Source organism: Carassius carassius, chromosome 42 (genome assembly GCF_963082965.1).
Source record: "Carassius carassius chromosome 42, fCarCar2.1, whole genome shotgun sequence".
Lineage (NCBI taxonomy): Eukaryota > Metazoa > Chordata > Actinopteri > Cypriniformes > Cyprinidae > Carassius > Carassius carassius.
In genome coordinates, this window is record NC_081796.1 from 26637809 (window position 1) to 26652155 (window position 14347).

The 14347-nt window shown below is 33.4% G+C and overlaps 1 protein-coding gene across 4 annotated transcripts in view; it reads left to right on the forward strand.

Moving 5' to 3' along the window:
• LOC132124455 (sodium channel protein type 4 subunit alpha-like) overlaps positions 1-14347 on the forward strand; it is a 156122-nt gene that overhangs the window by 109675 nt on the left and 32100 nt on the right. For all 4 annotated transcript variants that reach the window (XM_059535461.1, XM_059535459.1, XM_059535458.1 and 1 more), the window contains 2 exons: positions 737-1189; positions 13605-13725. In XM_059535461.1, the coding sequence (XP_059391444.1) occupies positions 737-1189; positions 13605-13725 (574 nt within the window). The remainder of the gene's footprint in view (positions 1-736; positions 1190-13604; positions 13726-14347) is intronic.

Consider the following 14347-nt stretch of genomic DNA (forward strand, 5'->3'; position numbering starts at 1 on the left):
GATATTAGAATTACAGAATGTAATTATTTATAATTGTTTTTTTTATTATTTTAATAAATTGCCACTCCTACTTTCTATTAGTAAAACGTTATGTTAAAAAAAAAATATGAAAAGACCAAGCAAGGTTTATTATAAGTTAAAATAATGATTTCTTATATGAAATAATTAATATATTTTTTATATGAAATAATTAATATATTTTTTATATGAAATAATTAATATATTTTTATATTAAATAATAAATATATTTTTATATTAAATAATTAATATATTTTTATATTAAATAATTTATATATTTTTATATTAAATAATAATAAAAAACCTTTATAAAAAAAATTCAACCTCCAAAATATTTTAGCTAGTAGAATTTACTATTTGTGAATAAATAAATAAACATTACAGAAATTCATTGGTAGTCAAACGTGTTAAACTGTGAAGAACATTCAGTTATTGGAATTATGAAATGTAATTATTTATAATATAATTTCTTTAAATATTTTTATATATTTACAACTCTACATTCTGTAAATGAAAAGTTAGAAAAATAAGCAAAATAGTAATTATAGCAGAAGCTTTGTTATAAATCAGAAATATCTTCGAAAAGCTTGAACATTTTCTGGCTGGTTTATAGTGTATAGATTCTAACTGAAAAGAGCTGCTGGTTGGAGTGGATTCGGACAGATTGTTTCTGTTTCAGATTGAGCTCTTCTGAATGTGGTGCATCTCCTCTCTTCAGGTCTTGAACCTCTTCTTGGCGTTGCTCTTGAGCTCCTTCAGCGCAGACAACCTCTCATCTCCGGACGACGATGGTGAAATGAACAACCTGCAGATCGCCATCGCTCGCATCCAGCGCGGGATGCTGTGGCTCCGGCAGGCGCTCTGTGACTTCTTCAACGGGAACTTCAAGCGTCGCCGGCAGAAGGCCAAGGAGGCCAAAGCCATGCTGAAGCTGAAGAGACTGAGCCAGCAGACGCACTGGGCCGAGGGCAACGGGACGGCTGTCATCGAGCGCGCCACGGAGGACGACAGCTACATGACCAACCCCAACCTCACCATCAGCGTCCCCATCGCTCCCGGAGAGTCCGACCTGGAGTTCCCCGAGGAAGATGATGACGAGGAGGAGGAGGAGGAGGAGGAGGAAGATGAGGCCAGCGAAGGCTCAGAGGAGGAACAAGAGGAAACCAAACGAGTGAGTCAAACAACACTCACCAGGGTTATTAGAGTTAACTGAATCTAAAGCCATTAGAAAACATTCCGTTAACTGAGAAATATATAGACATACACATACACATACACATACACATATACATATACATATACATATACATATACATATACATATACATATACATATACATATACATATACATACATTAGAGCTGAAGATCTTTGCCCGAACCCAACGGGACTCGATGGGACCCGACGGGTTCGGGCTTAATTTATATCATCTTACGCGGGCTCGGGCCGGGCTCGGTCTTGTGATATGTTTCGATTAGCGTGAGAAAGATGCGAAAATGGATGCTGAGTAGGTGAAATGGAGGCTTGCCTCTGGCGATTACGTTTTGGTTTCACCAGCAACTAAAGGAAAGTCTGAGGTGTGGAAAAGTTTTGACCGTGTTTATAATGAGAATAATGAGTGAATAATGACGCACCATCAGTGAGCGCAGGAACACGCTGAAGACATCTACAGTGGATTCAATCATTTTCCTCCACAAAAACATGTAGGCTTAGCCTAATCTCTGTGAGTAAAGTTTTTTTTTTAAATGAAAACTAAATATTCATTGAGTCTTAAATGCATAATGTGGACAGAGTATTTACGCTAATGTTGGCATTATTCTTTTATTAAATGTCAGCTGCTAGTGAAGAAGCAAATCCAGCGGGGACTTTATCTTAATTTCGTTATTGCCAAATACCCATCTTAATTTAAATTTTATCTTAATTTAGTTTGTTAAAAAAGACTTGTTTTTTTTTTCGTTTTTATTGGTGCGTTGGTCTATTTAAAGGCTAAATGAGCCTATGCCTACTTAGAGTGCTGAGATGTTAAGATGTCACAGAGGAAATATTTTATTTCTTTATTTCAACTTCCAAGTGGTCTAGTCTACTTAGTTATGAATAAATTATGTTAAAACGTATAAATGACTCATTATTGACAAAAGGCAAAAGAGCTAGGCCTACGTGTGTGCGCACATTGGTTTAATGTCGGGCTGTAAATGGATTCGGGCTTTTAAAAAGCTGTCAATCAAAATGTACTTGTCGGGCTCAGGTCCTGTCGGGCCTAACTTTTAATTCATGCTCTGCATTTAACCCATCCGAAGTGCGCACACACACAGAGCAGTGAACACACACCCGGAGCAGTGGGCAGCCATTTATGCTGCGGCGCCCGGGGAGCAGCTGGGGGTTCAGTGCCTCGCTCAAAGGCACCTAAGTCGTGGTATTGAAGGTGGAGAGAGAACTGTACATGCACTCCCCCAACCCACAATTCCTGCTGACCCGAGACTCAAACTCACAACCTTTCGATTGATTCGACTATCTAACCATTAGGCCACGACTTAGTATACACATACTTATACATATACTTATACATATACTTATACATATACATATAAACATACTTATACATATACTTATACATATACACATACTTATACACATACATATACACATACATATACATATACACATACACTAATGTGTATATAACCTAACCCTAACCCTATACATATACATATAAACATACTTATACATATACATATACACTAATGTGTATATAACCTAACTCTAACCCTATACATATACATATACATATACATTTACATATACATATACATATACTTATACTTATACATATACATATACATATACATATACATATACATATACATATACATATACATATAAACATACTTATACATATACATATACATATACATATACATATACACTAATGTGTATATAACCTAACCCTAACCCTATACATATACATATACATATACTTATACATATACATATACATATACATATACATATACATATACTTATACATATACTTATACATATACATATACATATACATATACATATACATATACTTATACATATACATATACTTATACATATACATATAAACATACTTATACATATACATATACATATACATATACACTAATGTGTATATAACCTAACCCTAACCCTATACATATACATATACATATACATATACTTATACATATACATATACTTATACATATACATATACATATACATATAAACATACTTATACATATACATATACACTAATGTGTATATAACCTAACCCTAACCCTATACATATACATATACTTATACATATACATATACATATACATATACATATACATATACATATACATATACATATACTTATACTTATACATATACATGTACATATACATATACATATACTTATACATATACATATACATATAAACATACTTATACATATACATATACACTAATGTGTATATAACCTAACCCTAACCTTATACATATACATATACATATACATATACATATACATATACATATACATATACATATACTTATACATATACATATACATATAAACATACTTATACATATACATACACACTAATGTGTATATAACCTAACCCTAACCCTATACATATACATATACATATACATATACATATACATATACATATACATATACATATTCATATACATATACTTATACATATACATATACATATACATATACTTATACATATACATATACATATAAACATACTTATACATATACATATACACTAATGTGTATATAACCTAACCCTAACCCTATACATATACATATACATATACTTATACATATACATATACATATACATATACATATACATATACATATACACTAATGTGTATATAACCTAACCCTAACCCTATACATATACATATACATATACATATACATATACATATACATATACTTATACATATACATATACATATACATATACATATACATATACATATACATATACACTAATGTGTATATAACCTAACCCTAACCCTATACATATACATATACATATACTTATACATATACATATACATATACATATACATATACACTAATGTGTATATAACCTAACCCTATACATATACATATACTTATACATATACATATACATATACATATACATATACATATACATATACATATGGGAGACTAGAATCCTAATCCTACGTACTATTGGATTCATATTTGAATGTCTGGCTTATAAACATGTTTATTAAATGTTAATAAGTGCTTCACTGGATGTTTCTAAAGTTCTGTGTTTAGCTTTTTGAATTGGTTTAGTTTAGTTGGAAGCAACATGATATGGTTGGATTCAAGAGTACAGTACAGTTTTCTTTGTTGTAGTTATGTTTGTTTTCATATTTAGCTCGATATATTAATATTTAATTTTTAATTATATTTGTTTATATTTCTATCTATTTGTAAATATATATTTTTAATATTTATATATTTATTTAAATGTTTCATATTTTTAATATAGTTTTATTTGTATTTTATTTTTATTTTATTTTCCATTTTAAATTATAATATTTTTATTTCATTTTAAAATATTTGTTTTAAATTATTCTGAATATTTTATACTTTATATAGTTCTTAATTTTGTATTTTCAGTTTTTTTGTCTAAATTTTAGTTTGTCATTTTGTTGTTTTTCACAATTTATATATATATATATATATATATATATATATATATATATATATATATATATATATATATATATAGTGAATTTTTATTAAATAATTATTATTTGTATTTTCATTTAAATTCTAGTTTTAATTTTAGAATTTAAAGATATGCTACAGGTTAAACTACTGTAAATGAGAAATGTTGCTTTTAAAGCTATAGCTGATTTATTATTATTATTTAAGTTTTCCAGTTTATTTAACTATAATAACCCTGGTCCTGTTTGTGGTTAGTCTCAGACTGCTGAAAGCATGCTGAACTCTTTAACAGCGAGGCATTTATTAATCGCTGGATCAATTAGACTTAAAGGCATTCTGAGTGAAAGTGCGTGTGATTTCCACTGCAGATCTTTATTCTCTAAGTGCTTTTCTCAGGTCGTCACAGACAGTGACCCATAAGAGACTGGGATCTTCTCTCTGTTAGAAATGAATCTGGGCCGTTGTGTCCGGCTCGGCTTGTAGTCGCACACCTGTGACCAAGGAGTTTCATTTTCGTCTCTTTAATCTTTCAGTACACCTGTTCTACCTCATTCTGTCCATCTTTTATCTTCTCGGTCAGCTGTTGTTTTATCTTGCGCCGCACCTGTCCTCTAACACTCGATCTTTCGCTGTCGTTTCTCTCGTATCTTGTGTCGTTTTCCCTCCCGGCACAGATTATCCAGGTTTCCCCGTATCACAGACACACTGTAAAGCTTGGTAATAGACCACAACTTTCTCTCTTTTTTTAATCATCAGAGATGTGGGAAGCACAGGATGTGTTTTCACTGATTTCCACCTCAGAACTGTACTATATTTGGTGTCATTAATAGGAAGTGCTCTGCTTTCTATATAAATACAGATGTATGAGTGACGCAGACTTATATTATTCTGTACATTAGCATTTCCTCAGCATTTGCATTTCCTCAGCATTTGCATTTTCATTTCATAGGTCTGCGCTCCTGCTGTATGACAACTACTGACTCATTTGTGCCTGGTGTTATTTTTAGGAATTTAACAAGGAATTGTATTTATTTATTTATTTATATATTTATTTATTTATTTATTTATTCATTTATTTATTTATTTATTAAAATCCATAATACTCATATTTATTTATCTATTAGTTTATCTGTAGATATACTTATATTATTATACATTTATTTGTTTGTTTATATATTATAATATAAGATTAAAACATTCAGTTTTTTATTTTATAAAAGTTTTATTTTTATTTAATTTCATTTCACTTAATATAAAATATAATTTCATTTCATTTTTATTTTATTTCATTTAACTTTATTTTTAATTTAATTTAATTTAATTTAATTTAATTTAATTTTAGGTATAACAAGCTAATATACATTTGTTTATGTATACAAATACAAATATTAATCCACTTTTGTTTGTTTGCTTATAGACACTAATTCAAAAAGTTAATGAGTGATTAATTGATATAATACTAATATACATTTATTAATTTATTTATAGGTATAGTAATAAATGTTTATTTTGTTTGTATACTATTTATTTATAACAGTAGTACAAATAATACAACATTAAGTAAATATTGATAAATATACTGATATTTATTTATTTATATTAATGTTTATGCATTTATTTATAGGTAGATGGATGGATTGATTGGTTGAATTATTGACTGATTGATAGATTTGTGTGCGCTTATTAAAATTAAATTTGCAATTCCTCTTACTGACTGATCTGTGTGTGTGTTTGTGTGTGTTATCTTTAAGGGATTTGATGTGTGGTTTTGTGTTTGCTGTGTGTTCGTGCGGTTGGTTTTCGCAGCGCTGTAATCTCAGAGCGCTGCCGCTGGGCTCCGAGTCGACAGGATCACACCTGAATCACTGAACACGACAGACAGACAAACACAAGCAGACACACATGACCCAACATCACCATCACACACATCACATCAAACCTGAGCGCTCTGCAGTCACCTGAAGAAACCTCACGCTCCAAGCTTCTGCCATAATGTTAACCATCACCAGTGTTGGGAACGTTACTTTAAAAAAGTAATTAGTTATAGTTACTCACTACTTGTTCCAAAAAGTAACTGAGTTAGTAACTGAATTACTCTATAATAAAAGTAACTCGTTACCAGGGAAAGTAACTATTTGTGTTACTGTAAAAAAAAAAAAAAAAAAAAAAGTTGCTATATGTCAAATAATTTTTTTTTTAAGCAGTTTTCACAAGTCAGTTGAAATAAGTAGAACAGACAGGTGTTCGTACATAACTTTCGATATTTATTGCACGTCAACAGACAGCAAGAGTTTTATCCTACACTCTTGTAAGAAAAGTGTTTTTGGCCACTGGCTTTGTAGATGCGTGTGTCACACATTACATGCACGTTCTTGCCTTTGACTACAAGGAATTTGAAGTAGTGCTTAAATCTCCATCTTGAAAATGCCAACTTTTCATCGGATTGCTCCTGACTCGCCATTTCTCCTGCTGCTGCGAATCTCTGTGTAGCTGTTGCGTGTGTGTGTGACTGTGTTTGGCGCCGCTGGCGCGTGTGTGTAAAAACACTGGCTCTGATTGGCTACCATGAAACACATGACTCTGCCTTAGCCAATCATAATCGCTTATCTCGTTATTAACCCACCTGCTCACTCGCTGTGGGAGCCAGGGATGCGTTCGGATTGCATATTAAATCAATGCATAGTAACGCGCCGCATTTAACGTTCAGTAACGTTAACGGCATTGTAACGACGGCAAAAGTAACTAGTTAGATTACACCGTTACTGAAAAAATAACGTCGTTACCTAACGCCGTGCTTTTAAACGCCGTTATTCCAAACACTGACCATCACAGAAAACAGGATGTGGCACGAATGCTGCTGCTGGAGCTTGATTGGTTATAAACCTGGAACATTATTTGAATTATGCTAGTTTAATCATATCATTGTAATCACATCATTGCAAGTGATATAATTATAAAAAATATGTATTTATTTGTACACATTTATGTATTAATATACATTATTTTATTATATTATGAAATAAATAAATAAATGTTTATTAGTTTTAGTATATCTATGACTAAAATTAATAAACATATATTTGTTTATTTCATACTGAGATCAATCAATATACTGTATTTTTTTGAATACATACTACTAATAAACTTTATTTATTTATGTATTTGTTTTCATATATACTGATAAATGTATCTATTTATAGATATGCTAATATTTATTTATTTATTTCAGTTGTAAGTTTGTTATTTATTTAGTTGGATATTTAGTTCTACATTTATAGGTACACTACTGATAATTCTAATCTTTTTTATTTATTATTTAGTTAGTCGTTTATTTATTTTATTTTATTTTTTTAAGATTATAATAACATTAAAACAGGCAGACAGACCGACTGACTGACTATTGGTAATACATTTATTTACTTATTTATTTATAGATATACAAATAGTAATATACATTTATTGATTGATTTATTTATTTAGATATATACTAATATTAATATACATTTTATCATTTATTTTATAATATAACAATACTTATAACAATCCCATGTTTTCCATTGTTTTTGTTCTTTAACACACATCCTGATTTAGTATGACACGTTTCACAGTTTCACCAAAATCCACCGTTTTCTGACCAAAATAAGGTCAAAGCCTAATTATAGCTTGTGTTCCTCAAAAGTTCAGCCTGAAACCCGGTAAACCATATGGCAACGTGTAGAAGTTTGACCTCAGGATCTTGTTTGTGTGCTGCTGTCCATCCGTCCATCTCCATGTCTTCTGTCTCTGAGTGTCTTGGTGTGTATCTGACTCTCAAAGTGTGTCTCAGTGTGTCTCTGTGTCTGTGTCTTTTAGTATCTTACCGTTTTTTATGAGTGTCTTGATGTGTCTCTGTCTCTCTCTGTGTCTATGTCTGTTTATTGAGTGTCTTGGTGTGTCTCTGAGTGTCTCTGTGTGTTTCAGTGTGTCTCTGAGTGTCTTGGTTTATATCTGTCTCTGACTGTGTTCATGTGTGCCTCAATGTGTCTCTGTGTGTCTGCGTGTCTCTGAGTGTCTTGGAGTGTCTCTGTGTCTCTCACTGTGTATGTGTTTGTCTCTGCATGTCTCTGGGTGGTTTTGTGTGTCTCTGTCTCTTTCAGTGTGTCTCTGTGTTTCTGTGTGTGTCTCTGCATATCTCAATGTGTCTCTGTGTGTCTGTGTGTCTATGTCTTTGTATTTCTCTGTCTCTCTCACTGAGTCAATGTGTGTCTCATGGTGTCTCGTTGTGTGTCTGCTTGTCTCTGGGTGTCATGGAGTGTCTCTGTCTCTCTCACTGTGTATGTGTTTGTCTCTGCATGTCTCTGGGTGGTTTTGTGTGTCTCTGTCTCTTTCAGTGTGTCTCTGTGTTTCTGTGTGTGTCTGCATATCTCAATGTGTCTCTGTGTGTCTGTGTGTCTATGTCTCTGTATTTCTCTGTCTCTCTCACTGAGTCAATGTGTGTCTCATGGTGTCTCGGTGTGTGTCTGCTTGTCTCTGGGTGTCTTGGAGTGTCTCTGTCTCTCTCACTGTGTAGGTGTTTGTCTATGCATGTCTCTGGGTGGTTTTGTGTGTCTCTGTCTCTTTCAGTGTGTCTCTGTGTTTCTGTATATCTCAATGTGTCTCTGTGTGTCTGTGTGTCTATGTCTCTGTATTTCTCTGTCTCTCTCACTGAGTCAATGTGTGTCTCATGGTGTCTTGGTGTGTTTCTGCTTGTCTCTGGGTGTCTTTAAGTGTCTCTGTCTCTTTCAGTGTGTCTCTGGGTGTCTTTGTGTGTCTCAATGTGTCTGTGTGTCTATGTCTCGGTATGTCTCTGTCTCTCTCACTGTGTCTATGTGTGTCTCTTAGTGTCTCTGCATGTCTCTGCATGTCTCTGGGTGGTTTTGTGTGTCTCTGTCTCTTTCAGTGTGTCTCTGTGTTTCTGTGTGTGTCTGCATATCTCAATGTGTCTCTGTGTGTCTGTGTGTCTATGTCTCTGTATTTCTCTGTCTCTCTCACTGAGTCAATGTGTGTCTCATGGTGTCTCGGTGTGTGTCTGCTTGTCTCTGGGTGTCTTGGAGTGTCTCTGTCTCTCTCACTGTGTAGGTGTTTGTCTATGCATGTCTCTGGGTGGTTTTGTGTGTCTCTGTCTCTTTCAGTGTGTCTCTGTGTTTCTGTATATCTCAATGTGTCTCTGTGTGTCTGTGTGTCTATGTCTCTGTATTTCTCTGTCTCTCTCACTGAGTCAATGTGTGTCTCATGGTGTCTTGGTGTGTTTCTGCTTGTCTCTGGGTGTCTTTAAGTGTCTCTGTCTCTTTCAGTGTGTCTCTGGGTGTCTTTGTGTGTCTCAATGTGTCTGTGTGTCTATGTCTCGGTATGTCTCTGTCTCTCTCACTGTGTCTATGTGTGTCTCTTAGTGTCTCTGCATGTCTCTGAGTGTCTTGGTGTGTCTCTGTCTCTTTCAGTGTGTATGTATGTGTCTCAGTGTGTCTGTGTCTCAGTGCATCTCTGTCTCATTGTGTGTTTCTTCGTGTCTTGGTGTGTTTCTGTCTCTCTCACTGTGTCTATGTGTGTTTCTTAGTGTCTCTGCGTGTCTTGGTGTGTCTCTGTGAGTCTCAATGTGTCTGTGTGTCTATGTCTATGTATGTCTCTGTCTCTCTCACTGTGTCTATGTGTCTTGGTGTGTTTCTGTCTCTCTCTGACTGTGTCTCTGTGTGTCTCTTAGTGTCTCTGCATGTCTCTGAGTCTCAATGTGTCTCAGTGTGTCTCAGTGTGTCTCTGAGAGTCTCTGCGTACTGTATCTCATTGTGTCTCTGAGTCCCATTGGTGTACATTTATACATTTATACATTTATTCACTTAGCTGACGCTTTTATCCAAAGCGACTTACAATTGCCACATATGTCAGAGGTCACACACCTCTGGAGCAACTAGGGGTTAAGTGTCTTGCTCAGGGACACATTGGTGTCTCACAGTGGATTCGAACCCGCGTCTCTTACACCAAAGACATGTCTCTTATCCACTGCGCTAGCACCACCCCCAGTGTGATAGTGACACAGAGACAGTGTGTCTCTGTCTCTGTGTTTTTCTCTGTGTTAGTATGTCTCTGCGTGTCTCGGTGCATCTCTGTGTATCTGTCCTGGTGATTCTTCAGAAAAGACTTGAGCTCATTCTGAGAAATGCCTCAAAGTTCAAACTCTGATGACCCATAATTTGCCAGAATGAGATACGTTTGTTTTTCTGCTTGCTTGCACATTGCTCTACTTGTTGACATTGTAATGATTTCGACATTTATATGATTACATCACCTGCATATTGCATCAGAGAAATTAGGGCTGCACGATAAATACAACAACTAACCTGATTTTTTAAAATCTCATTTAAAATTGTAGTGTCACTTTTTTCAAATTGTCCAGATTATTATTATTAATAGTAGTCGTAGTAGTATTTTATGGCTATATTGGTATACAGTATAATAACAAAAGTTTTGCCAAATTGTGCAGCCCTACAGACAACAAAATTGAAGTTTAAGTCGCATTCGCAGCTTTTATCATAAAAAATGATGCAAACCATGCAACCCTTATAAAAACTGCTTGACAATGTTTTTATCTTGTGTTCATCAGTAAGGCCCAGACAGACAGACGACCATCAGTCAGACAGATTGGATCTCAGGTTTGTCTGGTAAACGGGTAATAAGGTGGTATGGATGTGTCCTAAATCCTGGCTCTAATGGCATCATGTGATTTGATTGTGTTATTGATGTGTTTTTGTGTGACTGACGGACATCATGTGAAGTGTTGGGATTTGTTTTTTATTGGCACTCGTTCGCTTCAGTCTCTGTTGAATCAGCGTGATTAGATGGCCGCTCTGTTGATGGCACTCAAACGGCTCTGATTTCATTAGATTCCAGCACCGAATGCCACATCCAAGCTCTCGCAGGCCTGTGGGAGGTTATTTATAGGGCTTTTGTGGCCGGTTTGCAGCACTGGGATTCCTCATGCACCACGAGAACCACATGCAAACTTGAGTTTGTGTGCAAGAAGAACAAAGCTGCACGCTAATGGGCTTCACGCTTTCTGACACTGTAAATACACAGCGATATTAATTGATTGAGTGCTCAGAAAAACTGGATCATATTTCACTTCAGTCTCATCAGATCATACAATAGCAGTGAAAACCAGCCCTGAATTATCAGTAATTGGAGTAAAGTTTGGGTTTATGACATGACAGCTGCATCATTTAGGAAATGCTGATGAGTCATATTTTCATATTTCACCTTAAAATCATGATAAAAATTATGCATCAATATTTTATTTGGCACAAAGGTAATGAAGCCTTTAATATGACCATTCATTTTTGTTACATTGTAAAAAATATTTTCATGATAATAAATTACACTTTTCACAATAAACAAAAATAAAATTGAAATTAAATATTTTAAGAATTTTTTATTTAATTCAGAAGAAATTGAAATGTGTAAACTGTTTATAAAGATAACAAGATCAAGATAAAACATTGTATTTCATTTTGCACAAAGAATTTGAAGCCTTAATTTTTTTTGACAATTATTAGCATTATTATTTTTGCATGACAATCAAGTACACATTTAGCAACCAAAAAATAACTTTATTGTAAAAACTAAAAATTAAAAAAACTAAATAGCAACAATATATATATATATATATGGTTATAGTTAAACATTTTTAATGGCCTAAATTAAAATCAGCGTAAATTAAAATCTGTAAAAAAATTTATCATCAAAAGCATCAAATCAAATATTTTACATTTAAAGTACGACAATTTTGGTGGGAAATGTGTTAAATTATCATGGAAATAATTTAAACATGCAATATTTATTTATTTTATTTTATCTTAAATTGTGACCTTGGGTGTGCTCAATCAATATTTTTATTCATTTTATTTGTAAGACATTTTAAATGCATATTCTTTGTCAGTGTTTAGAATCAAATATAAACATCACAGTTTAATAGACATGAACTACGCGCCACAAAATGCTGGTTTACTTTTACATGTGTTTAATGTTTGTTCCCTGCGTCTCATATTCTCTCAGTTGTTTCTCTTGTGTGCAACAATAGAGCAGCAGTGAAGCATGCAATCATTGTGTGGTCTTTTATCGTCCTGTGGAAGCCGTGGGCCGGTCTGGGTTTATATTTCACTGGACACACACACACACACACACTTCAGCGCTCCACTTAGCATGAGCTTCCTCTCATTTGAAGAGACGTGATGATGGACTGAGTTTGTCACAGTTTGATAAGGAAACGAAAGTCGCACCAGGAGACACGCTAACCTCTGAATACATGAATAAATCACTGCCGCGCCGAACAGACTGGAATTACACACACACACACACACACACACACACACACAGACACACACACACACGCACGCACGCACGCACACACAAAGCTCACACATTTTTACTTTATTTCGATATAGATATACTAATACTAATAAAAATGTACTAGTATACATACAAATACTAATTTACATTATATACAATAATTAATTAATTTATTTGTTTGATTTTTTTTATTATTTCTCATATTTTATATCATTATCATAGACATACTAATATAGATTATTTATATATTTATGTATTTATTTATGTCTTTAGTTTTAGTTATTAATAGATATACTAATACAATTATATATATATATATATATATATTCAGAAATTAAAAAGTCAATCCAATCATCAGTCTGATTGATTTATTTGTAAACCTGTCTTAATTAATTAATTAATTGTTGTTGTTAAATGTTGTTTGTTTGTTTTTAATCACTAGGAATAGGAATAAGTGACAAATGTGTAAATTCATTGGTCAGGGGATCTGATTGGTTGTCTTGGTTTTCAGAGTGATGAGACCAGCCTATCAGAGGGCAGCACGATTGACCTCAGGAAACCTGGCGAGGAGGAGGATGAATACTCTGAGACGGCTGAAGAGGCCATGGATCCAGAAAACTGCCTTCCTGACTGTGCGTAACGCAACATATTCTACTCACAGCTGCTTTTTTTACTCTGAATATTGATTCATTCCCAAATCAAACAGCACTTACCATGAAAAAAAAAAAAGTTTAGTTACAGATGTAAAAATCACATAAATTTTCCATCTTATAATAGAGCTAAATTCAGCCAACGATGTCAACAATGGAATTTAATTAAAAAAAAACATCTAAAATTTTCTGTTGTTAATTTTTGTTTATATGTTTTTTTTTATGATCAGTAAACACATTATCCCCCAAATTCACATTATATCAATGCAATAAATAAATAAATAAAACATTAAGATAGATACTCTATAAATTAAAACAATCTTTTAAAAAAATCATATATCATTAATTTTTATGTTTATATGCATTTGGCATGCTTAAACAATTTTTGTTATAAATTAATTAGTGGTGGGCCGTTATCGGCGTTAACGTGAGACTCTTATCGGGCGATAAAAAAAATATCGCCGTTAATCTATTCTCAAAGTTGGGTTGGGAGCTGGGTCTATACTAAGCAAGCTATGATGACTATCACCTTGATATTTTAGCGCGGATGTATACCTAGCCGAATCTGTAGGGGGCGAGAACGAGTTTTTAAACCTACTGTGAA